Raw genomic sequence first — 25,907 nt, forward strand, 5'->3', positions numbered from 1 at the left:
GTTAATTGCTCCAGAAGGGCAGCAGCTAACCAATGAGGTACCATCTGGACTGTTCCTTGCTCTTGGAAAGCATTGGCCAATCAAACTGAGCTTCCCTTCCCTTACACTGCTGGAAAATGTCTTGGATCAAAAAGTTAGGATGCTTGTCATATTAAGTGTCCGACGTCTCCTTTTGTGAGGTACAAGTCAGTAAAGTCATTTCTGTTGCTCTGCCCAAGTACAGTGCTCGTGTGTGAAGCAGGGTCATAGTGAGTTGTAGCTGAGGCCTGGTTGAATGCATGTGGCTTCTTTTGGATGTGGACAGCTTGAATGATTCATTTGAAGGTCACTGGGCGCTGAAAGGACCAGATAAGAGTGGACAGGATGGCAGGTGGCAGGTGCTGAGAGGACTGCCAGGCATGTGGTTGGGAAAGTTGGGACATGCATTCTTTAAATGACTGCCATTTAACCCTCAGCATCTTCTGTTATCCTGGCTAGTTTTTTGTCAAGCTGGAGTCATATGAAAGAAGGGAACCTCAGTGAAAAAATGTTTTCATAAGATCTGACTGTAGGCCAGGCGTGGTGGCGCACGCCTTTAATCCCAACACTCAGGAGGCAGAGGCAGGTGGATTGCTGTGAGTTCAAGGACAGCCTGGTCTACAAAGCGAGTCCAGGACAGCCAAGGCTACACAGAGAAACCCTGTCTCAAAAACCAAACAAACAAACAAGCAACAAAAAAGATCTGACTGTAGGGCATTTTCTTAATGATTCCGGGGGAGGGCCCAGACCATTATGGGTGAAGTCATCCCTGCTGGTGGTCCTGGGTTCTATAAAACTGCAGGCTGAACAAGCCATAAGGAGCAAGCCAGTAAGCAGCTCCCCTCCATGGCCTCTTCATCAGCTCCTGCCTCCTGGTTCCTGCCCTGCTTGAGTTCCTGTCCTGATCACCCTTTGATGATGAGCAGTGATGTGGAAGTTTAAGTCAAATAACTGTGTCCTCCCCAAGTCACTTTGGTCATGGTGTTTAATCCCAGTAATAATAACCTTAATTAAGACAACTGCTTGTCATCTGAAATTTCACGTCTGTGGAGAGAAAGTTCTATTGACTGACCTCGGGGGAGGCTAGGAGAGGAGGCCTGGAGCTGCTTCCTAGGGGTGACAAGAAGAAATACCTCAGAGACCCTAAAATGAAGGGAGAGAGATTTCTTAACGACGTTAGGGTCATGTTGAGGATGTGCCTCATTTAGAGACTGAGAATGGTTGCCTAGCATGCACAAAGCCCGAGTTTCATCCCAGATTCTGTGAAAAAGCAGGCAGAGCAAGCCAGTAAGTGGCACCCCTCCACGGCCTCTGCATCAGCTCCCGTCTCCAGGATGTGGGTGCTCGAAGCTATAATTCTAGGACCTGGAAGGTGGAGGCAGGCAGTTCAAGATTATCCTTTGCTTCTTGGTACTTAGCTTGTTCGAGGCCAGTCTGGCCTACATGAGGTACTATCTCAAGAAAAGAAGATGGGGTACCATTGCTGGGTTGGAAGGAGGCAGGGAGAGACATCAATTGTCTACAAGGTACATAGCACCATCCATGAGCCACGCCCCATATTTGGTGGTGGGGTGATGACAGGGAAGGGGTGTGAACATGGATTGTCAAAGTCTTGGTCGCTGACTTGCTTCTGTTCTGTCCTGTAGGAGAAATTTGAAATGCAGCATTCAGAGGGTTACCGGCAGATCTCAGCCTTGGAGGATGACCTGGCTCAAACAAAAGCCATTAAAGATCAACTGCAAAAATACATCCGGGAATTGGAGCAAGCCAATGATGACCTGGAAAGAGCCAAACGGTAGGCAGGGCAAGGAAAGGCTTGTGAGGTGGCGGACACAGAACTGGAGTGTGAAGACCTCAGAGCTGACCCAAACAAAGCCCTGAAGGCTCATGGGCAAGATGGAATGTGTTTACCATTTCTGTTGTTCCTCCTGCCTTCCTGAAGGCATGAGTTTCTGTTTTCCTCTTCCTCCAGTTTGAAAGACTGCTCTCAGGAATTCTTACAGGATTGGACTGCTTATGACAGATTTTTGCTTGTCTGAAAATGTCTTTATTTTGCCTCCATTCTTGCACGCATGTGTGTGTGTGAATATCCATGTGCACCCGTGGGCATTCGTATGTGTGTATGTGGATGTGCATTTGTAGAAGTCAGAGGACAGCCTTGAGTATTTGAGGTCCTTACCTTCCATCTTGGATTCAAGGTTCCTTTGTTTTACCCTGTGAATGTCAGCTAGCTGGTCTGTGAACTTTGAGAGATTCTCCTGTCTTCCGTCTCTACCTACCATCTCCCTGTAGGAATGCTGAGGCTGCAGACACTCTCACTAACATGTCTGGCTTTTATCTGGATTTTAGAGATTAGAACTCAGGTCTTCACACTTGTGAGGCACTCCCACCCGCTCCCCTCTGTTTGTTTTTGAGACAAGGTCCTGCTGTGCACCCCCTAACTCAAAGCTGTGCTACTTCCCAGCTTGCCTTCTAGGTTATGGTCTTCTTCTTCTTCTTCTTCTTCTTCTTCTTCTTCTTCTTCTTCTTCTTCTTCTTCTTCTTCTTCTCCTCCTTCTCCTCCTCCTCTTCCTTCTCCTCCTCCTTCTCCTTCTTCTCCTCCTTCTCCTCTTCTTCCTCCTCTTCTTCTCTTCTTCCTCCTCTTCTTCTCTTCTTCCTCCTCCTCTTCCTCCTCCTCCTCTTCTTCTTCTTCTTCTTCTTCTTCTTCTTCTTCTTCTTCTTCTTCTTCTTCACTTTCTGGTAAGTTTGGAACTCTGTGTATACCAAGTTGGCCTTGAATTTTTGATGATGCTCCTGATTGTCCCCCAAGTGCTGGCTTTTCAGGTGTGTACTACCATGCTGGCTTGGAAGATACTCTCATTAGATGCAGAATTCTGGCCTGACAGGCTTGGACCTTGAAGGTGATGTTACTGTCTTCTGTAATTGTTGCTTCACTGGGTGTCTGAAGAGCTGTTTTCTATGGCTGCTCTCGGGTTCTCACCAACTTGTGGTTTGGTAGGCTCTGCTCCTGGGGGGAACGAAAGGTTGTCTTGCGTTGGGGATGAGAGAGAGAGAGAGAGAGAGAGAGAGAGACAGACAGACAGACAGACAGACAGACAGACAGACAGACAGACACACACACACAAAAACAAGAGAGTGGGTGGCAGGGACCTTTGAAAGGGTATGTGTCTCATTTGGCAGCTGGTGTCAAGTTGCTGAAGGCAGGCTAGGGATAACATGTGTCTTTCACTAAATTTAACTTTGGTCACTCTTTTTCCAAATACTTTTCCATTTGTTTGTTTGTTTGTTTTCGAGACAGGGTCTCACTAAGCCCTCCGGCTGGCCTAAACTCACTGTGGAGACCAGGCTGTCCTCAAATTTACAAAGATCCTCCTACCTCCAAATGCACGGATGAAAGTCTTGTGCCTCCAGTGCCTGCCTCTTCTTTCCTTTGGGGGCGTGACGTGGCCTCTGTCATTTTGATACTGCCATATGGGTCTCAGAGGTTTTCTCTTTCTGGGGTCTATGTTGACATGTTTGTGCAGGTACATGTGGAGGGTAGAGCTTGACTTTGGGCATCTTCCTCTGTTGCTCTCCATCGCAGGTTTTGAGGTAGGGTCTTCCACTGAAGCTGGAACTTGCTGTTCTGGCTAGACTACCTGGCTGCCAGAGAGCTCCTGGGGTCTCTTCTCCAACTCCCACACAGTGGGGCTGTGGGCATGGGCCTTCATCCCAGCCGTTAGGCCGGTGCTGGGCATCCAAAGCCAGGTTCTCCTGTTAGCATGGCAAGCGCTCACACACCGAGCTGTCTCCATAGTCCCTCGCTTGTTTTTCCTTTAGTTTTCTATTTCTATTCTTTCTTTCTTTTTTTTTTTTAAGATTTATTTTATTATTATGTATCCAGTGCTCTGCCTACACATACACCTGCAGGCCAGAAGAGGGCATCAGATCACATTATGCTTGTGAACCACCATGTGGTTGCTAGGAATTGAACTCAGGACCTCTGGAGGAGCAGTCAGTACTCTTAACCTCTGACCATCTCTCCAGCCCATATTTCTATTAATTCTATTTCTGTTTCTAGTTCCATTCCATCTGCTGTTAAACTGGATATTGTTAAAAATCCCTTCATAGGGGGAAGACTAAACAATGTCTGCCTCTCCTAACTGAGGCATGATTCTTCCAAAGGTCACTGTAGGATAGCACTGAGTTCATTGGGCTTTTGTACAGAACATAGGTGAGAGGTCACTTCCGGGGAGTTGGTGCTTCTCCCCCAAAAAGGCCACACCTGGAAAGCACACCCAGTAGGGATGAGGGCTTCCACATAGCAGCCCTCCTCCGCTAGGCTTCTTTTTTTTCTTTCTTTTTTTTTTTTGGTGTTTTGAGACAGGGTTTTTCTGTGTAGCCTTGGCTGTCCTGGACTCACTTTGTAGACCAGGCTGGCCTCGAACTCATAGCGATCCACCTGCCTCTGCCTCCTGAGTGCTGGGATTAAAAGCGTGCGCCACCATACCCAGCGAGACTTTTCTTTAGTTGTGCAGCAGTCTTAAAGTATCCATACACCTGGAAGCAACACTCTGGCTTATTGGCTCTCTCTCTCTCTCTCTCTCTCTCTCTCTCTCTCTCTCTCTCTCTCTCTGTGTTTCTGTCTCTCTCTCTGTCTCTCTCTGTCTCTCTGTCTGTCTCTCTCATACATACATGCGCGCACACACACACACACACACACACACACACACACACACACACGACATGAAAACAAAAGGGAATAAAGGGACAGGGTAGGGGACAAAATAGGGCAGTGAGTGGTCATAGTAACATGATTGATATGATGTTCATATATGAAAATGTCATAAAGAAACCTTTATGTATAATTAATATATTCTGATAGAATAAAACAAAAGGCATTGTTATTCTGTTGTTACTCTTCCACCTCTGGTCCCCCATAATAGAGCACTTTGTACTCAGAGCTGTACATTTTGCTTTTTCTCTTCACAATGGATGCTGGAGATATCTGTCTGTCGAAGGATACAGAACACCCTTGTTCTTCCCCCTGCCAAACACATACTTAGTTGTCTACTAAGTGCTTAACATAGGCTGATACTGTGACTTGCTCATCCAGGTCCCTGGGTGCGCGGGTATGCCCTGCTATTCTTAGTTCCTTTACAGGGTCTCTGTAATGAGCAGCCTCCCAGGATGCGCACCTGCGCAGTGGGGTTCCAGAAGGGGAGAAGCCCTGCCTGAGGACACAGACCTTTGTGACTTGGAAAGGCAGTGGCCATTTGTTTTACTAGTTTATATTCCCAGTGGCTCTATTTTCCAGATAGCTTCCTTTACACAGTGGGACACTGAGGATTTCTGCCAGTCCAATAGATGATAAATGGGCTCACCGCAACCTTGAATTGTAAATGGCCTGGAGCTATGGTACCCCATTTTCTGAGTTATATCCTCATTCTCTTGTTCCCTCTTCCATTCCTGTGTTCCCCCTCCCCTGTCCTCCCCCTCCCCTGTCCTCCCTCTCCCCTGTCCTCCCCCTCTCCTCCTACCCTTCCTCCCAATTCAGTGTTTGGTATCAGAGAGCTTTCTGCATGCTGGATAAGTGCTCTACCACCGAGCTACATCTCTCACGCTGTTTTGTCCATTTTGAAGTTGGAGTTGTGAGGAGAGTGAAAGGGGGTCTTCTAACGTTTGGATAGGGTTTCATGGCGCCTGGGCTGGCCTTGTACTCACTCTGTGGTCAAGGGGAACTTTGAACTCTTGATACTCCTTCCTCTACCTTGGAAGAGCTGGAATCAAGGATGTGTTACCCACCCAGTATTTGTGTGTGCATGTGTGTTTGTTGTTTCTAAAAGACTTTCATCTGTCTGTCTGTGACATGTGTAGAACGTATCTGGAAGTTCTTGTGGCTTTGTCTAATGCTTTGTCTTGTGTGCTTTGCTGTGTATGGGTTATCTGACTTTTGTGTGTTCAAGACAGTCACAGTTAGGAGAGCCTTTTGTTATCCAGTCTTTAAAAAAAAACTTGTCTTTTTTTTTGGTTGTTTTTCTAGTTTGGAAGAGGGCAGAGGGTTGAAACAGGGTTTCTTTATATAGTCCAGGCTAGCCTTGAACTTGCAATCCTTATGTATTAACCTCCCAAGTGCTAGGATTACAAAGATATATCATCACAGCTGGCTCTTGTTTATTTTTGAGACTCTAGAGCGGTATGAGCCTTATACTTGTAGTGATTCTTTTTTTTTCCAGACAGGGTTTCTCTGTGTAGCCTTGGCTGTCCTGAACTCACTTTGTAGACCAGGCTGGCCTTGAACTCACAGCGATCCACCTGCCTCTGCCTCCCAAGTGCTGGATTTAAAGGTGTGTGCCACCACCGCCCGGCTCTTGTAGTGATTCTTTACCACTAGCCTTTCAACTCCGTTTCCTCTTGTCTGTGGTGCCCCACCCCCGCCACTGATACCAATTGGTATTTTTCTTATAAGATGGTGACAGTTATTCATTAACCTGTTGAAGGGTTTTGTTCTTTCCCTTTTCCTTTGTATGTGCAGTGTGCATAAATGCATGTTTTATGTGTGTACATGTGCTTGTTGTGAGGCCTGAGGTTGGTGTTGAGAATCTTCGTCGCTCTTACGCCTTATTGACTGAAGCAGGGTCTCTCAGTCAAACACTGAGCTCATTGAAGTGGTTGGTTGGTGTAGCTAGTCACCTTGTTCCGAGGTCCTTTGTCTCCACCTTTCCAGACAGAAATAGCAAGCTGGCTACCATGTTCACCTGGCGTTACATGGATCCTCAGGATCTGAACTCTGGTCCTTGTGCTTGTGGCAATTGCTGTAACCATTGAACCATTTCCCCTGCCCAGAGGACTGGTTTCTTTCCCTCATGGGGCTCCCGAGTCCAGAAGCATTGATGTTCCTTCATCTAGGCCCTCCTGGATGATTGATCCTTTTCACTGTTACCTGTCATGTTAGAGACACTGGGATGGATCCTGGTGTTTGTTAGACTCCTGAGTGCTTTCCTTCTGTTGACACTAAGTAGGCACCTTAGGTAAATTTATCCTACTTGCCTTCTCTAAAGACCCTTTGAGAACCGGTGCTAACATGGTGTTAAGAGGAAATATTGAATGAGTTAACAGATTTAGCCTCCCCCGACAACAGCGGAAGAAACTAGAACCCTGGTGAGTCTGACAGGGAAGAACAGGGTGTTAACTCTGGACCCCACTCCAAACCTGCTTCCAGCTGCAGGAGATGCAGTTGCACTGCAGCATACCACGTGCCTTCTCGGGGCAAACACAGTCCTCTAATTACCGAGTGCCAGCACTGACTGAGCATGTCTGTGTGGGAAATCTGCGGTTACTGTCTCGCTTACTGTCTCCCTGGCCTCCTGTCACAGACCTGCCCTTACCACCCTTGCCTTACATATGAGGACACATTCAGTGAAAGTCGCTGGGCTAGAGATAACATGAGGTAGATGCTTTTTATTACTGTTGTTTTTAAGTTACAGTCCTTTTGTGTCCTTTACCGCATTTACCAGTGTATTCTAGTGAAATACCTACCCTGTTCACAAAGAAGAGGCTGTCGGACGGCAGCTGGATTGGGGTTGAGTGCCCAGAGCATTTGTGTGCGTGTGGAGGGCAGGGTGGCGGAGGTCAACACCAGGTGTCTTCCTTAATCAACCCCCACCGTGTATTTGACACAAGGCCTCTAGATGAGCTTGGAGCTTCCTGTTCTGGATAGGGCTGGCTGCGTAGCCAGAAAAACATCTGGTGCTGAGATAACAGGCTTATGCTGTGTACCCAGCTTCTTATGTGGGTGCTGGGGATCTCAACTGAAGTAGGCGCCCAAGCGCTCTAGTGACAGCAATCTCTGTAGTATCACTTTCTTAGCTTTAAAGTCACTAAGAGATGAATGCTGGTCTCTTCTGCCGTTTGTGTGTGTGTGTGTGTGTGTGTGTGTGTGTGTGTGTGTGTGTGTGTGTGTGTTGGGCTATTCTGAATGCTAATTAGCATTCCTACACAAGCTGGAGCTGGTTGCTGTCATTGACTGGGTGGGGCGTGTGGTCTTAATGGTGGGTGGGGCTTTAGGTTATCACTAAGTGCGATATGGAAATTATCAGACGTGAGTCTCAAGACAGCCTGGTGCATCTTCTCAGCTCTGATGATTCCGTTTTGTAGGTGAAGAGCCTGAGGCCCAGGAGGCCCTGTGGTGCTTAGGATCACTTACGGACATCTGCTGTCACACCTTTCAGGTCGTCAGGCACTGACACCTGCTGCCTGCCATTGCTCTGGTGGATAACTTGGTACTTCTTTTACCCAGAGCCACAATCATGTCCCTGGAAGACTTTGAGCAGCGTTTGAACCAAGCCATCGAAAGAAATGCCTTCCTGGAGAGCGAGCTGGACGAGAAGGAGAATCTCCTCGTCTCCGTGCAGAGGCTGAAGGACGAGGCCCGAGGTCAGGCTTGCCCTGTCCCTCCCCGTGTGCTGTCCCTCAGCTAAGGCAGTGGCTGTCCCTCGGCCTTGCCCAGCACTGCCTTTCCAATCCTGCCGAGGTGGGTGTTCCAAATTGTCCGAACAACCATGCTGTTCTTGGCGATTACTGGAGCAGCTGTCAGACACCTCGTGTGTGCCTGCAGGAAAAGCCTTGGCGTTCACAGATCCAGTCTTTGTTCGTGAGTTCTGCATCCTGGGTTCAGGAATGTTTCCTTAGGGAATGACTCCCATGCACGCTAGGCAGACTTGAGTCCTGGCAGAAGCACAAGACTTTCCTGGGGAGAAAAATGGCTCACTGGCAAGCTAGCCATCCAAGCTGAGTGCTTAAGAGAGTTTGCCCCAAATCCTGATTTCTTGTTTGGTTGGTTGGTTGATTGATTGGTTGGTTTTTCAAGACAGGGTTTCTCTGTGTAACAGCCCTGGTTGTTCTGGAACTCATAGAGATCTACCTGCCTCTGTTTCCTGAGTATTGGGATTAAAGGCACATGCCACTATGCCTGGCCCTTAATTTTTTGTTTTTGTTTTTTTAAACAACAATTTGACTTCCAATGGTGTAGTTGCTAGATAGGGTTGAGAAAAAGCAATAGTCAAGTTTAAGTAGTTCTAGAATTTGGAACATGTGGGATAACAGTAGGAGTGCCCAGTGGGGCTGAGCATCGTGGTGTACACCGTAGCCCTGCCTTTTTAAGGAGGATCAGGTTAAGGTCACCCTTGGCTTCATAGCAAGTTCAGGGCCAGCCTGGCCTATAAAGACCCTGTCTTAAAACAACAACAACAACAACAAAAACCTTGGATGAGAGAAATTGATTGATATGCAAACATGACAAACTTTAAAGAACTCAGCAATCTGATACATATGTGGTCCAAAATATTTCAGAAGAGCTACTGGCCTCTTTAATGAAGATACCGGTAAATCCCAATAATTTCTTTTGTGGAGTATTAAGCAGTTATTAAAATGAGTGGGCATTGGTAGACATGTTGTCATGGGAAAGATAGGTCAGACCCTTCATTGGAAGGGGACAGAATTAGTTACAGACAGGGCTGGCTACCTGATAAGTTTCCTAAGATCACTTGTATAGTGCTCTATAGGAGCTTCCAGCACATGTGACCTGGATAAGGAGGAGGCGTGGAAAGGTGAGGTGGTGGTATCACTTGGAGTCCCAGTGCTCAGGAGGCTGACTCGGGAGGATCAGGGACTGGAATTACTCCTGGAAACATAGCAAAGAGGCAGTCAGTCGCTCGGTGAGCCACAGCCTCACTGCTCTGCAGAGGTCAACCCATTGTTCTGACTTGCTTTTCTTTGTCCCTTCTCTCTTTCCAATACTGGGCAAACCCCGGGCACTCGGCCTTGCTTACTTTCCTCTGAAGTTCTACACCACGCTCGTGCCATTGCTGAGTGCGCTGGCTACCTCAAACCATGTGGACCTCTCTCTTCCTTTTTCTCTTAACTCCCCTCTGGTAGCTGCTGAGATTTCAAGCTTGCCTGCTTGGGGTTTTTTTATTTTAAACTCTAATAAAACTGTCCTCAAGCTTGGAAATAACAGCAACACCAGAGGAAAATACCAACAACAAAAAGAGCTAAAACTTGGCCATGTGTTCCAGAGAGAAGGGGCCTGGGAGGAAGCAAGCTCTCGCTTAGGCTTTGTCTATACCACGGTGTTGAAATCTTTTTAAACAATTAGTATGTTAAAGCACGAACTATAGTTTTTAAATTCTTTTGTATTTTATGCAGATGAAAAGTGCGTTGTTCTGCGCAACTGTTAGGGAAAGCACGTGGGTGTTCCTCCAGTCAGGGTCTCCAGCTTGGTCTCTAGCTCGTAGCCCTCCTCTTTTGTCCCCGCCCTCATCCACAAAGCAGGGACTCACATTCTGGCTCCTCTCTCTGTGTAGATCTGCGGCAGGAACTGGCTGTGCAGCAGAAGCAAGACAAGCCACGGCCGCCCATGCCAGGCTCAGCGGAAGCCGGGAGGACAGACATGGCTGTGCAGGCCACAGGCTCCGTCCCATCTACTCCCACCGCTCACCGAGGACCCAGCTCTGGCTTGAACACTCCAGGAATGTTCAGACGTGGTGAGGAGATGGAGGAGAGGGAGAATTTTCTTTGACTCAGAGAGTTTGCCCTTACGCCATGTGTGGTGATGCACGCCGGACCCTAACACTTAACAGGCAGGAGCAGGTGGAGCTCTGTGAGTTCAAGGACAGCCTGGTCTACTTAGTGACATCCAGGACTCTGTAGAGAGACCTTGCCTCAAAACAAGCAAACAAATAAATAAATAGCTGTGTAGGTCTGGCTCAGGCTTAGGGAGTAGTGTGGGAATTCTCAGTGGGGCAGGCAGTCGTGACGTGTGACAGGAGGGTCTTGAATGAGGCAAGGCATAGCAGATCCTGTGATAAAGAATAGAAATTGTCTGGAAGGGCAGCAACCTCTCAACTCATGCCACCGAGGATGTGGGTCCATCCTAGCAAACCATTTCAGGCACCCACAGAGGCCAGAAACCCAAAGGTCTAAATGCTTTTCACAAATGAAAGCCAAAAGCATAATGGGCTGGGCATGGTGGCACATCTGTAATCACATCTGTAATCACAGTGTCTGGAGGCAGGCTGTAGGATTGAGAGTTCAAGGCTAGCCTGCTCTACATAGTGAAAGCCTGTCTCCTAAATAAGTAAATATTTATGAGGGGAGTGGGGAGTCCTGCAGATATGATTGGTTGGATAAAACTGAGAACTCTAGAGTTCTGCCCCCAACCTCTTGGCTGATTACCTGATCAGTCAGGCTACTGAAGGCAAATAGACAATTATTGAATGCTCATTGTATGCTAGGCAGTCTTTACAATGCTTTATGGTAGGACCTCACAGAGCTATCCTCACAAGCCTGCCCTGCAGGTGGTAGTCCCATCTGTTGGGTGTGTTCACCCATGTCCCTGAAGTCATCTAGCAGATAGATGGCAGGGTTTTGGTCCTCAGGGCATAATCAGCCAAGAGTGTGAGCCTTAGTGATGACAACGGTGTGGTTTCTGGGGTCCCAGGCCAGAGCAGTTTCCTGTGTGTTCAGGCTTATATGACTCACCGGGTGTCTTAGCTACTATTCTGTTGTTGTAAAGAGACACCATAACCAGAGCAACTCTTATAAACTAAAGCACTGGACTGGAGGCTGGCTTACGGTTTCAGAGGTTTAGTCCATTATCATCGTGGCAAAGAACATGGTGGCAGGCAGGCATGGTGCTCAGAAGTAGCTGAGAGCTACATCTTGATCCACAAGTAGAGAGAGGTACGGGGCCTCAAAGCCAGCCCCTGGTGGCACTTCTCCATCAAGGCTATGCCTACTCCAACAAGGCCACGCCTCCTAATTTGTATAATCCTTTCAAACAGTTCCACTCCCAGGTGACGAGACATTCACATAGATGGGCTTATTTGGGCCGTACTTTTTCAAACCATCACACCTGTGTTAGTGGCTCAGGCTCAGCTGGTCTCAGTGCGGCCTACAGCTGTACCAGCTTATAACAAAACAAAAAAGTAAGGGTGGTTGCCATGATGTATGTGTGGAGGTTGGGCTTGGCAGCATCACTGCCAAGGTTATGCTCTGAGCCGTCACTGGCTGGTTCTGCTTCTCATGTGGAGTGCTCAGCTGGCTGTGGTGGTGCGTGGCTGTAGTCCTAATACTCAGCAACAAAATTGTGGGTGTAAGCCCAGCCGGACGTAGAAGGACCCTGTCTCTCCCTCCCCAAAATGTGGGTTTTTTTTTCTCCCACTGTGCTTATATCCATACTCATCACTTAAATTAACGAGGTATACAGAGTTTTTTGTTTTTCTTTTTAAGCCATTTGCCACTGTATCTGGCCCGCACGCCTTCTTCTTTTTGTAACAACAACAACAACAACAAAAAAAAAAACAACAAACATTTTTTTTTTCCTAGACAGGGTTCCTCTGTGTAGCCTTGGCTGTTCTGGACTCACTTTGTAGACCAGGTTAGCCTCGAACTCACAGAGATCTGCCTGCCTCTGCTTCCCTGAGTGCTGGAACTACAGGCATGGACCATTTCAACTAGGGTATATGAAATTCTTAGATGTGCCTTGGGTTGGTTTAAAAAGATTAACCTATAAAAATAGATGTTTTAGATGACCTTTCCAAGGACTCTTTTGACGTGTCACCCAGTTAATTCCTTAATGAAATAAGACGGCGGGCAGAGTCAAAGGGAAGGTGTCAGCCTTCGTCCCCAACCCCCACAGTTTGAGTTTGGTTACTTCAGTCTTTGGTGCACAGACTGTAGGGTGTTGTGTGACCCTCTCTTCTTCTTGCGTATCCAGGCCTGGACAGCTCCAGGAGTGGGACCCCACTCACACCCGCTGCCCGGATATCAGCCCTAAACATCGTTGGTGACCTGCTTCGGAAAGTCGGGGTGAGCCTGGGCCTTTGCAGAGTTTTTCCTCTGAAGGTTTGCCCCAACAGGGCCCCTCCTCACTTTCATAGAGACCTCCTGGATTTTAGGCTGGCCATTCTGTGCCTCTGAGCATCTTTAGCTCATGAAGTGGGACTCTGATTGTGGAGGAGCTGTGTGCTCAGCATCCAGGTCCCCTTTTCCTTTTTAGGCATCTTCCATTTCTGCTCCAAGTAATTTTGGATAATGGGGTGGTGTCTATGTTTGTGTCTCTTCCTTTCAAGACTGGGTCTCATTCTGTAGCCCAGGCCTCATACTGGCAGCAGTCCTCCTGCCTCACAATCTCCCAGATTCTGAGGTAGTTGTGGACCATGCTCAACTGTTGTTTCTTAGTTTGAAAAAAAAAAAATCTAAGGGCCATTTAAAAGTGGGTTGGTGTTCTCCCCTCCCTCCTTCCCTCCCTCCCTCCCTGTCTGTCTTGGCTTTATGTTAATTACAGGCAGGATGCTTTTTGTCCTCAAGCAGCAACATAGAATTCTTTGTAGTGCTTTCATTTTTAGAAACGGTGCCTGAAAGGCCGTTTAATGTCAGCCCAGCTTATCCTTAGGCAGAAAGAGAAGACACACACACACACACACACAGGGGTCTGCTCACACACATAGGTCTATAGGTCTCTGGCTATTTAGGTTTGTTTACTCCAAGTTCAAGGCCTTGTTTGAACCTCTGCAGGTTTAATGAGGTAAACAAGTAAACAGTTCTAGAAGTATTTGCTGAGGGTAGTTCTTTTTGTTTGTTTGTCGTTGTTGACACAAGGTCTTGCTATGAAGCCTAAGCTAGCTGGGAACTTTCAGTAATATAATTCTCCTGTCTCAGTCCCTTGAGTACTGGGGTTACAGGTTTGTACCACCATGCTCAGCTCTTATTTCACTAGGTAGACTTAATACTCTGGGAATCTTCTGGGTATTTTAGATGGGTAGCCTTAGTATTTGTAGGTGCACTGGGTTCCGCTGGGGACCCTCAGAATCTTGGGAACCTCAATTTAGGTTTTTCTCTCTGTTCTGGCTCCCATACTCTATCTGGGGTTTTGTTGTTGTTGTGTTTTTGTTTGTTTGCTTTTGCTTTGTTTTCTTTTGTTTTGTTTGAGACAGTATCTGTCTGTCCTGGAGCTTACTATGTAGACCAGGCTGGCTTTGGACTCAGAGATCTGCTTGCTCTACTTTCTGAGCACTGGGACCAAAGGTATGTGCCACCCACCATACCCGGTGACTCTCATACTTTTATGTTCCTGGCTTTTTTTTTTTTCTTTGAGAAGTGGGGAAGGGTGTGATGGGAACAGGGTCACATAGCCCAGGCTGGTCTCAAATTTGCTATGTAACTGAATATAACTTTTCATTTCTGATCCTCATGTCTCTACATCCAGGGGATTGAGGTTGCAAACATGCTATAGCTGGTGTATGTCCCTGTGAGGATCAAAGCCTGACTTCCTGCACACTCCCCAAGCTGGCGACTGATCCAGCCCTGTGTCTGTAGCTTGGCTGATGGAATTCCCTTTCTTCGCAGGCTCTGGAGTCCAAACTAGCATCATGCCGGAACTTCGTATACGATCAGTCCCCAAGCCGGACAGCTGGGCCAGCCTCAGGGAGAGGAAACAAAAGCAGAGATGCTGGTGACAGGCGGCCAAGCAGCACCAGTGTGGGAGATAAAGGGTCAGTACCTTTGACCATCTCTGTCAGGACGTACCAGGCTGCTCCAGATCAGACACTAGCCCCAGCACGACCTGCTCTTGCGTTTTAAGGGTGAAGGATTATTTCAGCAAACCTTAGCTTCTGTTTTCTTTTCATAAGACAGAGTCTCCCTCTGTAGCCTCAGCTGGCCTTAAATAAGCCCCTCGTTTGAGGCCAAATTAGATGATATCTGGGCAGGTAGACAAGGAGAGAGCTGTATTGGTAATGTGAAGAGGTCCTTCCCAAACCCCTTGTCTGGGAATTGTACTTCCCCCAGGTCATTTTGTGAATTGGGGTACGCTATTTACTTGTGTATATGGAGACCGGGATCAGCCCTAAGTGGTGCTCCCCAGGTGCACTGTGTGCTTGTATATGTGGAGGCCAAGATCAGCCCTAAGTGGTGCTCCCCAGGTGCTACCCTCCTTGAAATTTGAGACAGTCTTACTGGCATGGAACTCACCAAGTAGGCTGCTGAGCCCCCAGGGACCCACCTGCCTCTGCATCCCCAGTGCTGAGATCAAAAGCCTGAGGGCACTGTCTGGCCTTTCATATGGGCATGGGGGCCAGTGCCAGGCCCCGATGCTTAAAGCCTAGCAACGCCTCTTTTATTTTCTTACCTAAGGGAAGCTGCAGCTGCCCCTAGACCTAGGAATTCACTGAAGGGAGCCGGCGGCATTGCTGGGCCCCAGGCCATGCCAGTGAGGCAGGCACATGAAGGAAACGGACTGATCGGTGGTACACGCTTAGCTTCTGGATCTCTGACCAGTTTTGAGACCACTGCATAGCCACGGCTGGCCTGGCCAGAGTGCTGCCTGTGTTTGCCTCCCATGCACTGGCATTGAAGGCGGACATACCACCCCGGCCAGGCAAAACTGTCAAAGAATTAGTTATATCTATGGTGTGTGTGCGCATGTGCACTTGTCACAAGTGTGTTCTCCATCTTGCACATGTGAGGGTCAGAGGACAACTTGAAAAGCCAGTTCCCCGCTTCTACCATGCGGGTTCTAGGATTGCTAGACTGAGCAACATGCGTCCTTCCTTGTGGAGCAATCTCTTTGGTCTGAATTGGGTTTTGTTTTTGTTTTGTTGTTTATTTAAGGAGCTAGGAATGTTGCTCAGTAGACACAAGTCCCTGGGTTCACTTCTAAGCACTCCCTGACCCAAATGAAGTGACCAAGAAGTCCATACTTGGGGAGGGTCTTCTGAGATGGGAGCTCTTTCTGCAGCCTTGAGAATCAGGGAACCAGATAGCCAGTATTGTTTTCTTCATTTCACAGGAGAGAAAACTGAGACCCTGTGAGAAATTGTTCCCGCTCTTGACATTCACTCTTAGAACCCTTGGGTTCCTGTGCTAGCCACTGGGATACTGTTGTCTCATCCGTTAAATGTGGTTTGCTCTGTCTGAAGGTCAGGAAAACGCTTGGAGTTTGGGAAGCCAGCCTCACAGCTCTCATCACCAGCGCTGCCATCCACCCAGGGTGTGGTCAAGCTTTTGCTTTAGGACCAATGGGAACTGCACCTCACCTGTCTTCCCCACTTTGTAGTCAGCTTTTAGTTGTTTTATCTTAAAGATAGTTAAGAGCCGGTATCGCCAGCATTCACTTTGCTGTTCAGCCTAATCTGACTAAAGCTGTTGGCTGTGGACTTGGCATCATCCTGTAACGTGGCCCAGTCCCTGGCAGTGTGCGTCATAGAAACGAGCTGGTCCCCTAAAGCAGCTCTAAGGTGTGGATGCCATTGGCTACTTAGAGTTTTAATGGCCTCCTGAGGTGTTTTGAAGATGTGTAATCTTCAGAAGGGCACTAGAAGGCCCAGCTCAGGAGCTCTCTGCTGCCTGCTTCCAGCTGGAACTATCTTCTAGAACTTTCTCCCAGTGCCTTTACAGCATGGTTAAATTGTACCTAGGACTGGGAGATTACAGAGGCAAAAGGCTGTTTTAAACTATGGTCATAAACCTTTGACACATTTTGTTTTGTTTTGTTTTGTTTTTTGAGACAGTTGTTTCTCTGTGTAGCCCTGGCTGTCCTCAAAATGTAGACTGGGCTGGCCTCGAACTCAGAGATCCGCCTGTCTCTGCCTCCTAGGTACTGGGATTAAAGACATGCTCCACTGCCCATTCTTTTGATTTGTTTTTGTTTTTGTTTGTTTGTTTTTGTTGTTGGTTTTTTGTTTTGTTTTGTTTTTTGTTTTTTGAGACAGGGTTTCTCTCTGTACCTTTGGCTGTCCTGGACTCACTTTGTAGACCAGGCTGGCCTCCAACTGACAGGGATCCACCTGCCTCTGCCTCTTGAGTGCTGGGATTAAAAGCGTGCGCCACCACTGCCCGGCTCTTTTGATGTTTTTTAATCTGCCTCTCATGAAGGTTTTTAGAGGTGTATTTGCCTCTTAGGTCAGTGGGAGACTATCCTCTATAGATAAACTCCTGTCTTTCCTGAGTCCCCTGCCCTGATGTTGGGGTGACATCTGCATCAGGACCCTGGGCAACTCGGAGTTGGACTGGCCTTCTTTATGCCATCCCTAAGAACAGAACTTCATCCAGACAACAAGGCATGAGATTGACATCACTGGCGGACACTCCCTTGGAATGTGGCGACATCAGCATAGGATCTGCAGCTCCAGACTCATCTCCTGTCTCTGGGGTAAAGTGCTGCCTCGCTTTGGTCCACGCTGAGAAGAGCACACTCATTTCCTGAGCTTAGCACCATTCACTGTGTTACTAATGCACCTTGTAGTAGAGGGGACAGGACTGGCCTTACTTGGATTGAGCACTTCCCGAGTGCTACCCACAGTCACAAGGTGGTTTTAGGCTGTGTAGCTATTTGTTCCCCTCAGACATAATAGCCTGGGAAAAGATGGACTTTATTTTTATAAAAAAATAAAAATAAAAACAAATCAAAAGAAATGCCTGATCTGCTGGTGTGTGTCTATCTGTCCATGTCTGTAATGCCTGATCTGCTGGTGTGTATCTATCCATCCGTCCACGGCTGTGTACGTGACCATGAAATTTGCTTTTTGTTTAGCCAAGTAATAAAGTAATGGGGAAAAGTATTTTGCCTGTGGTATATGTAGTTGGCTTGTGTGGTTTTGGAGGCACATGTATGAGCATGTATGGGGATCAGAGGTCAACATCTGGTGTCTTCCTCAACTGTTTGTTTGGTGTGTGTAGGTGAATGTATGGGCATGTATGTACACAGTGTCTTTTTAAATTTTATCTTATTATAATTTATTCATATTACATTCAGATTATAACCCCCTCACTCTTATCTTCCTGTTCCCACCCTCCCTCCCTCTTCTGCCCTGTTCTCTTGCCCTAGATGTCTGACAGGGGGGTCCTCCTCCCCCACCAGCTGCCCACAGCCTGTCAGGCCCTGCAATCCCCTTCCTCTGGGTTCCCACAGGGCCTCTCCATCAAGGGGTAGTGATCAAATCTCACTCATCAGAGTTCTTGTCAGAGGCAGTCCCCCACCCCAGCCCCCCTCTTCCCCCACCTTCCCAACATGGAGAATAAGCTGTCCATTGGCTGCATCTGAGCGGGGGGGGGGGGGGGGGGCTGGCAGGGGGGGGCTAGATTCTCTGCTTGCAATGTCCTTGGTGCGTCAGTTTGTGCAGGCCCCCCCTTTAGTGTCTGCCTTAGTTTTGAGGTACGGTCTCCTACTAACCCCGAGTCACCACATTAGGTTAAGCTGGGCAGTAGACTCCAAGAATGCTTCTCTCTGCCCTCCAGTGTGGGACTACAGAAGCATGCCATGGCACCCAGCTGTTATGTGCGTTCTTTGGGTCTGGACTCAGGACCTCATGCTTGCAAAGCAAGTACCGTGCACACTGAATGTGTTTTAAAATTTTTTTCTATTGAAGTCGTCTTTTAGCAGTGATGTGGTGGAAATGCTTGTATGTCATTCCAGCTATATCAGCGTCTGGTGGGAGGATTGGCTTTTTCAGTATCTTTAATTCCTGTCTCATTTTTTCTTTTTTTAAACCTGTTGAGTTGGGCTTTGGAAATGTTTGTGTTGACTAGAACTTCTGCAGAGCATATCTGTCTAAGGCACTATACCTGGAGAGTTGAAGAGCCCTGGCCTGTTTCTATAGGGCTTCATGCTAGAACATTTTCTTAAATGGGTATGGGAGTGAGATAGCCTTGGGCTATGGTCAGTCCTGCCTCAGCCTTCCAACCCCAAGGATTATAGACATGGGCTACCATGCCTAAGTGTTTGGGTATTTGTTTTGTTTTGTTTTTTTTTTTAACAGTTTTGCATGTTTTCTTTGAAGATGAGTGTGTTATAGAGGCAGATGTGGTCTACAAGTCTGAAATATTTAAGTCCATTTTGCTGCCGCAGCACTCACGTGGTAGTTATAGCACAACTGCCCTTATATGAGTTCCAGGGTTCAAACTCCAGTCATCAGGCTTGCGTTGTCAGATGGGGAGATCCAGCACCACATATTATGTGTCTGACTTCTGTAGGGGTGCTCTGTTGAACCCCCTCTGCCGGGCAGAAGTACTGTATTGTAATTTAAACAGATCAAAGAACGCTTGTGCTTAAAGTATTGGTTAAATGTGCTGCCCTTGAAAGGCTTGGGTCCAGATGTACCTAGGACTCTGTGCATGGGATGTTGTAATATTTCTGCAGCTTTGAGGCAGGACCCAATTCTAAACACAGAATTCATTTGGGTTTCGTGTATACCTTCTGCGTGTAGCTTGAAACTAATTCTTATTTGTTTACTTGAGACAGAGGCTCATTACTGTGTAGCCCAGGCTGGCCTCAAGTTTTCAGTTCTCCTACCTCCACCTCCCAAGTGCTGGGAGGGTAGGCATACACCCTTGTGCCTGATGACTGAGGGTAATTTTTTTCAAAAGACGTATTGATTATGTAGTCGGTGTTCTCCTAGTGTGTATGCCTGCAGAACCAGATCTCATTACAGATGGCTGTGAGCCACCATGTGGTTGCTGGGAATTGAACTCAGAACCTCTGGAAGAGCAGCCAGTGCTCTTAAGCCATTTCTGAGCCATCTCTCCAGCCCGACTGAAGGTGGTTTCATACAGTAATTTTGTGTATCTGAGTTTTGGTTATGATCAATTCCCTTTGAAGTTTTCCAGTGCTGGTGGAAAAAAGTCTTCAGAGGTGTTGGGGACATTTGGGTTTTCAGACCAGATACTCAGCCGGTACAGAGACACACATGTTGAAGGTGTGTTTAGTACCTTGGCCACACAGCCTTCATGTCCAATTTAATTCATGTCCAAATTAAAGTCCCTGACTCAGGGATGTGGCATCTGTCTGTGATTGTTTCCCCAGTTTATGAACTAACTCTTAAGTTCACAGGGTCACTGCGAGGATTAAATAAGAATGCCCTGCTCTCTTCGTTTGCAAAAGTCAACAGCTTTACAGAAGAGCCAACTCCATTCTCGTGACTTATAACCTTTTATTAGTGAGAGTGTCCATAGGTACAACCTGGGTGCGAATAAGACAGTGCAATCTCTCTGCTCTCAGCCCTTGGAGCAGTGCTTCTTTAAGTCACGTGACTAAAAAAGTCACTTGGTCTCGGTGTACTGTGTGTATCTGAGGTGTGGCAGGCAGAGAGGGAAGGAAAATTTCAAACAAGGGCTTTTCTACCAAACTGGAAGGGCTGGCAGGACACAGGATGATTTTGGAGTGGGCTGGGGGCAGTGGCACCCGTTTAGGTAACTTATTTTAAATAAACAAAGTTGCTGGTGACTGGTGACTGGTTGTTTTCCTAAAGCCTTACCCACAGAGCGTAAGGCCTGACCTGCATCTCTTACTTGGGTTTTCTCTGACAGCGTATTTAAAAACCTGAATTCACACCCTTTGTGCAGGGCTGTGGGTTGACTCATGGTGAGGGTGGGTGATGTCTGCAGCTTAGGAACGTATGGAGACAGATGCTAAGCAGTCTGCTGGGCTCTGCTGTCCGTTAGTGTTTTGTTTTCCCTGCCACGGTTCCATTTATTCACTGGCTTTGGTTCCATTGAAGTCTGAGTCCCGGGCGTCCATTTCTTCTTCAGAACCATCTGTGTTTTCAATAACTCTACGGCCTCCAGCCCTTCTGGAAGGAACAAACGAGGCCTCGTTTCCTCTCCTATGGGTTTTAAACAGAAATAGAAACAGAAATGCCTTTAGTAAGGAAATCTCCCGGTACATTAGAAGTAGTTTTTATCAAGGGCTGAGACCAAACACATACTCAACATGAATGAGTCACAAAACAAATTCAGGGTGAGTCCCAGCCAGTCTTAACAGTCTGGGCAGTTCCATTTATTCAGTTGTAATGGGATTTTATGTCTGGTTTGGTCATTTAATGATACTTAGGATTCTGGTCTGCCAGAGCCTTGGGTTGGGGAGAAAAAAAGGAAAGGCGGGTAAAGGGAGCACACAGGCCTGGTGGTGAGAGGACGGTCTGTTTGATCTGTGGGTTTCTGTCCGTGAAAACAAAAAAAGCATAGACTTCAAAAGCAGAGTGGAGAGGGCGAGTTACTCCCTAGTTTGAGAGGTGACACAGTGCCCTCTGCTGGTGAGGAACTTCCTGCTCTGAGGTTCCTTTATGGTGGAGAGATGGTATCTGGCTTGAGTCTGTATTTTCCTCACCATGGTCACATGGCACAAAGTGGATGCTCAATAAATATTTGAAAAATTGTTAACACAAGGTGTGTTTTTGTTCTAGTGGGCAGGGCAGCCCTGAATCTTCACTGCTCCTGTCTTCAGCCTCTGCATGTCCCATCCTGGCTATCCCAAGTCCACCCGATTTTACAGGGTGATGTACTGCTATGTACAGTACAGGCTGGAGTGAGAGGGCAAAATGGGCAGAAAGGGGGAAACCTCAGTTTACTTGCAGCTATCTTTTACTATCTCACAGAAGGTTATGTGGCTTTTCAGTGACCCAGCACATCCTCTTGCTGGGTCAGCATAGCCCTATTTGAATTTGAAGACAGGTGCTAACCCATTTCTACCACAGTTAAGAAAAGCCAACATTGGGTAATAAAAGCAACTTGCTGGCCATATGGAGACTGGAGGGAGAAGCCATTATGGTGTGTCTGCCTACTGACCCATTCTTTAGCCCAAGGTACAGCTCAGACAGGAAATAGACCAGAGGCACGAGCAGGCCCAAAGATTTATGGTCAGCTGGTAGAGGAATTCCCAGTGTAAACCTCTTGGGGTTTCCTAAGATGTAAGGATCAGGGAAAAATACTTAAAGTTGTAGCCACTCCCAAATTAAGGCACCAGGCCAGCTTTAGAGGGCCATTTCAGAAGGGCTTCCTTCCTGTTAGGGGGTGAAGGGGCCTCGAGTACAGTATAGAGAGGTGACCGTCTGTGCCCCCTTTCCTCAAACGGCTATTTTGGCTTCTGAACTCAATGGATGGTGGCCTGGGGCTGGAAACTATAAGTGTACATCAAAGTGCTAGATACTTCTTGCTTTTTGGAATAGTCTCTATTTGCTGACTCAAAAGATTTCTCTCTTGACCTCAGAGACAAGTCATGCCCTACTCATCAAAACTTCCCACAGGGCGCCATTGTTCCAGCGTGGGTCACTATTGGAAGAAGCAGTTCTAAATTCTACACAAAAGGTTGATACCAACTCTCAGTTATAGAAATAAGGGAACCCTGCCAAAGATTTTTTTCAAAACCTCCAGGGTCTCATCCGGGAGAATTGTGGATCTTTGCAAACACTTGGAGTTTATTTTATGCACTGTGAGAAGACCAGGCCCCCATAGGAGAGCAGGAGCTCTGCTATTGTCCCAGACGTTGTTTCCTGTTGACTAGAGGCTCCTCTGCTCTCCTTCACATCCTTGAGCATGGTGCTCTCTGCTAGACCACAATTAGCTTTAAGTGTTTGGCAGCAAAAGCAAAGTTAGATACAAGCAAGGGTGTCATTGAGCTCAGCATGGGGTACTGGGAACTCCATTGAGCCTTTGTTGCCTGGATACACGGTGGTGTTGGTGATGGTGGTGGTGGTGGTGGTGGTGGTGGTGTGTGACAAGGACCCATCTGCTTTGTGTCCATTCGCCTGTCTTTGAATGTGTGCAAGCCATGAGGCCTCCAGAAAAGGCTCCCACAGGTAGCTTCCAAGTCCTAGCCTTGTGCACTGGAAATGCAGTTGGCAGTGAGCCAAGTCCAAGCCGTCTGAAGCCCTGGCATCTGCTGTGGCACAGAGCGCTCATGTCCTTTGAACAGGTCTAGCTTAACCATGAGTAGATGTGGTCACTGTGGCCCTGTTTATTTTGTTCTGGACTTGTGACCGAGGCTAGTCAGATAAGAACCGTGTCTATTCTTGAGGGTTGTGTGTAAAGAGGAAGATGCCACATCTACTCAGGTATCTCAGCCTATACAAGGATAGTGGCACCACTGAGCATCCTGACAGTATAAGAGTGGCCTCAGCATGCAGGTAGGAACAATCCCAACATGGACCAGGGTTGTAGCTCAGTTGGTAAAGTGCTTATCTACCATGCATGAAGCCCTGGTTCCATCCTTAGCAGTACATAAAACAGCGTAGCGTACATGCCTGTAATTGAAGTACTCGGGCGGGAGGCAGAAACAGGGAGATTTGCAGCTCAAGGTTACCCTCGTGTTCAAGGCTGGGCTGAGCTACATGAGACCCTATCTCAAAACAACCAAACCAAAACAAACATTGCAGAATGTTACAGTCTCATGTAGATGTGATCAAAGTGTTTTGCTAGAAGTTTGACAACTGGCAGAGGGAAGGACAAATGACCCAAGAGATGAGATCTGCCCCTTACATTCACAGTTCTGAACTAATCCAAGCCTTCAGATTTGGGGGGTCTCACAGAAATTTGCAAGGACTTGGAAAGGGGAAGGCACAAGGAAAGGGTTCTGGACACAGAAGGAAAGGGACAAGGGAAGGGGTGCTGGGCACAGAGGGATGGGGACAAGGGAAGGGGTGCTGGGCACAGAGGGATGGGGACAATGAAGGGGTGCTGGGCACAGAGGGATGGGGACAATGAAGGGGTGCTGGGCACAGAGGAATAAGGGACAGTGTAACACACAAGCTGTAAAGCTGGAGGTACGAGATACCTGGTGGCTCACTGCGAAGTTTCCTGTGGGGGAGGCCCTCTGAAACAGAGAGAGTCCCCAGAAGTTACCATCCACACTTGGGAAGGAGCCAGTTAAGTATGTTAAAGCACTAGCTAGCTTCAGTTGAGTAATGAAAGGTACTTCTTAGTCAACATGAACTAGAGCGAGCCAGCCTGGAGAAGCTGGCGCTTTAAATAAAGACAGGCACCACCTAAACTTCTGTCCTACTGAGTCACTTGAACTCCACCTACAAATTCCAGCATCGGATCGAGGTGAAGGCATCTGAAAAAGCCAGTCTGCAAAGATCAATGTTGGACCAGAATGCGCGTGCAGGGGTGGGTGGGTGTGCTGTGTGGATTTGATCTTCATGAAAATTGTCTACTGGGCTATGCTAGCTTGGCAGAAAGCCCCCAGGAATCCTCCTGGTACCTTTGGTGTCTCTAGCTAGAGTTGGCTTTGGTAGCTAAGTGGGAGGTGATGGCAACATGGCAAATGTTTCAGGCATGTAGAAAGCCATTTACCTGGCCAAGAACACTGTGAAACTCACCCACTGATTACTTGTCTGCTCTGTGTGAGGTCATGTGTCTGTGTACATATGGGCATGGCAAAATGATTTGGTTCTCTCTTGGCCTGTACAACCTCAGGTCAAGAACATGGGGTAGAACCCACAGAGAAGGGCAACATGACCTGAAGAACCATTAAGACTAAGAGAGAAGAGAGACATCAGGTAGCTGAGGTGACTGTCCTTCAGCCCAGCCACTCGGGACAGGGGACAGAGGGCCCGGCCCCACTAGAGCATGTCCTTCAGGTCATTGTGGAAACAGCTCCTATGCACTGAGCTCCCAGCACTGGTGCATCTCTTACAGCCCGAGAAGCTGGGATGGATGGTTTCTAGCCTGTCAAGTAGGAACCATAACAGTCTCATCTTGACGGACTGGAGGCTCCTTTCACGACAGATCCCTGAAGAAGTAGAAAGATGAGAATGGAACCAAGATGGAACCTGGGCAGTTCAGTGCATGATGGGTTTGTGATAGAGATGGGCAGTCTGTGAGTGGGCCCTCTGAGGCCCAGGGCAAAGAGTGTGTCCAACAAGTCCTGTGATGTCACTCTACCAAGGATGCTACCTGCACATTGTGTGTAGACAAGGGTGGCAGAAAGCAGGCCTAGGGCTCTTCACTCAATGGACTAACTGAAGGAAAGTGAGACAGCACCCTGTGCGTGCTGGGGATGCAAAGCAGATGAGGGCCAGGTTTAGTAAGGCCTTGGCCCTGCAGGGCAGGTGTAGGGGAAGGCTGGTGTGTTTTCATGATCACTTCTGCTTTCCAGTTAAAGCGGAAGTGAGGGCATCAGTGGGAAGCGAGATGGGAGGTGAGAAATCCATTTGTTGGGGGAGATTTAGGTGGTTCTCAGACGGCACGCTCGGAGTAGAAGCGGCAGTTGGGAGGTGTCATCTGGCTCGTTTGTGTCTCGGCTGTGCAGAAAATATTAAGTTAGGGCTGGGATGGGTACCAGCCAAATGAAGTCAGCAAAGCAAGAGAGGGCAATGGAGCGCTGAGGGGGTATAGAGGGGACACGTGAAGGTTGACCACTGGGGAAGGGAACATGGAGCTACACAGGCAGCCTTCACTGGCAGGATGCCCATAGTGCAGTCTGAGTATAGAGTCTCTCATCACATCCCAAAGTGCAGCAAGAAAGGACAGAAAGCAAGGCTCACTGGATATTCGAATCATAGATAGCAGTGGGGTGAGGTGAGAGGGTACAGAAAGGAAGGCAGCCCTGAGCCGAGGACCAAACCCCACCCCTACGGTAGTGTGGTCAGGGCACCTGGCAGCCTTTCTGGAGACATCTGTAGTTGTCACAGTGCTGGGGAGATGGGCCTGCTAAACAGCCTCCATACACAGCACAGTGCAACCCTATCAGACACGGCAGTGTGCTGAGGGTGAGACCCTGAGACAGAAGGTCCAGGACAGAGGGTAAGAAGTGAGGCTGGTCGTTGTAATGAAGGATAGGCTTCAAGAAATGGAATCTTCCTCTACCTCCTCCTCCTCCTCCTCCTCACAGGAGGGGGTGGGACATGTGGGTTAAAGAATGGGAGGCGAGTTTCTCAGAGGCCATGCCCTGCTTGCTCCAGTACTGGACTAATAAAAATGTCCAGTGACGCCAGGTGTGTTGGTGCACACCTTTAATCCCTGCACTCAGGAGGCAGAAGCAGGTGGATTGATGTGAGTTCAAGGCCAGCCTGGTCTACAGAGTGGGTCTAGAACAGCCAAGTCTACACAGAGAAACCCTGACTCAAAAAAAAAAA

At 47.9% G+C, this 25,907-nt stretch overlaps 2 protein-coding genes across 6 annotated transcripts in view; one reads left to right on the top strand and one right to left on the bottom strand.

Annotated features, from left to right (window-relative positions):
• NDE1 (nudE neurodevelopment protein 1) overlaps positions 1 to 17,618 on the top strand; it is a 29,450-nt gene extending 11,832 nt beyond the window's left edge. The window contains exons 4-9 of one of the 2 annotated variants that reach the window (XM_084763868.1): positions 1,665 to 1,813; positions 8,297 to 8,433; positions 10,362 to 10,541; positions 12,776 to 12,867; positions 14,407 to 14,552; positions 15,848 to 17,618. In XM_084763868.1, the coding sequence (XP_084619994.1) occupies positions 1,665 to 1,813; positions 8,297 to 8,433; positions 10,362 to 10,541; positions 12,776 to 12,867; positions 14,407 to 14,552; positions 15,848 to 15,860 (717 nt within the window). In that variant the 3' untranslated portion in view covers positions 15,861 to 17,618. The remainder of the gene's footprint in view (positions 1 to 1,664; positions 1,814 to 8,296; positions 8,434 to 10,361; positions 10,542 to 12,775; positions 12,868 to 14,406; positions 14,553 to 15,847) is intronic. The other variant, XM_084763867.1, reaches the window with a different exon arrangement.
• A 2,347-nt stretch (positions 17,619 to 19,965) lies between these two features.
• Positions 19,966 to 25,907, bottom strand: part of MYH11 (myosin heavy chain 11) — a 112,028-nt gene continuing 106,086 nt past the window's right edge. For 2 of the 4 annotated variants that reach the window (XM_084763866.1, XM_084763865.1), the window contains 2 exons: positions 23,603 to 23,641; positions 20,522 to 20,657 (listed from right to left, as the gene is read on the bottom strand). In XM_084763866.1, the coding sequence (XP_084619992.1) occupies positions 23,611 to 23,641 (31 nt within the window). In that variant the 3' untranslated portion in view covers positions 20,522 to 20,657; positions 23,603 to 23,610. Of the gene's footprint in view, positions 20,658 to 23,602; positions 23,642 to 25,907 lie in introns of all 4 variants that reach the window. The other 2 variants (XM_084763863.1, XM_084763864.1) reach the window with 1 other exon arrangement.

The sequence above is a fragment of the Acomys minous genome, assembly GCF_964271855.1.
Source record: "Acomys minous genome assembly, chromosome: 16".
Taxonomy (NCBI): domain Eukaryota; kingdom Metazoa; phylum Chordata; class Mammalia; order Rodentia; family Muridae; genus Acomys; species Acomys minous.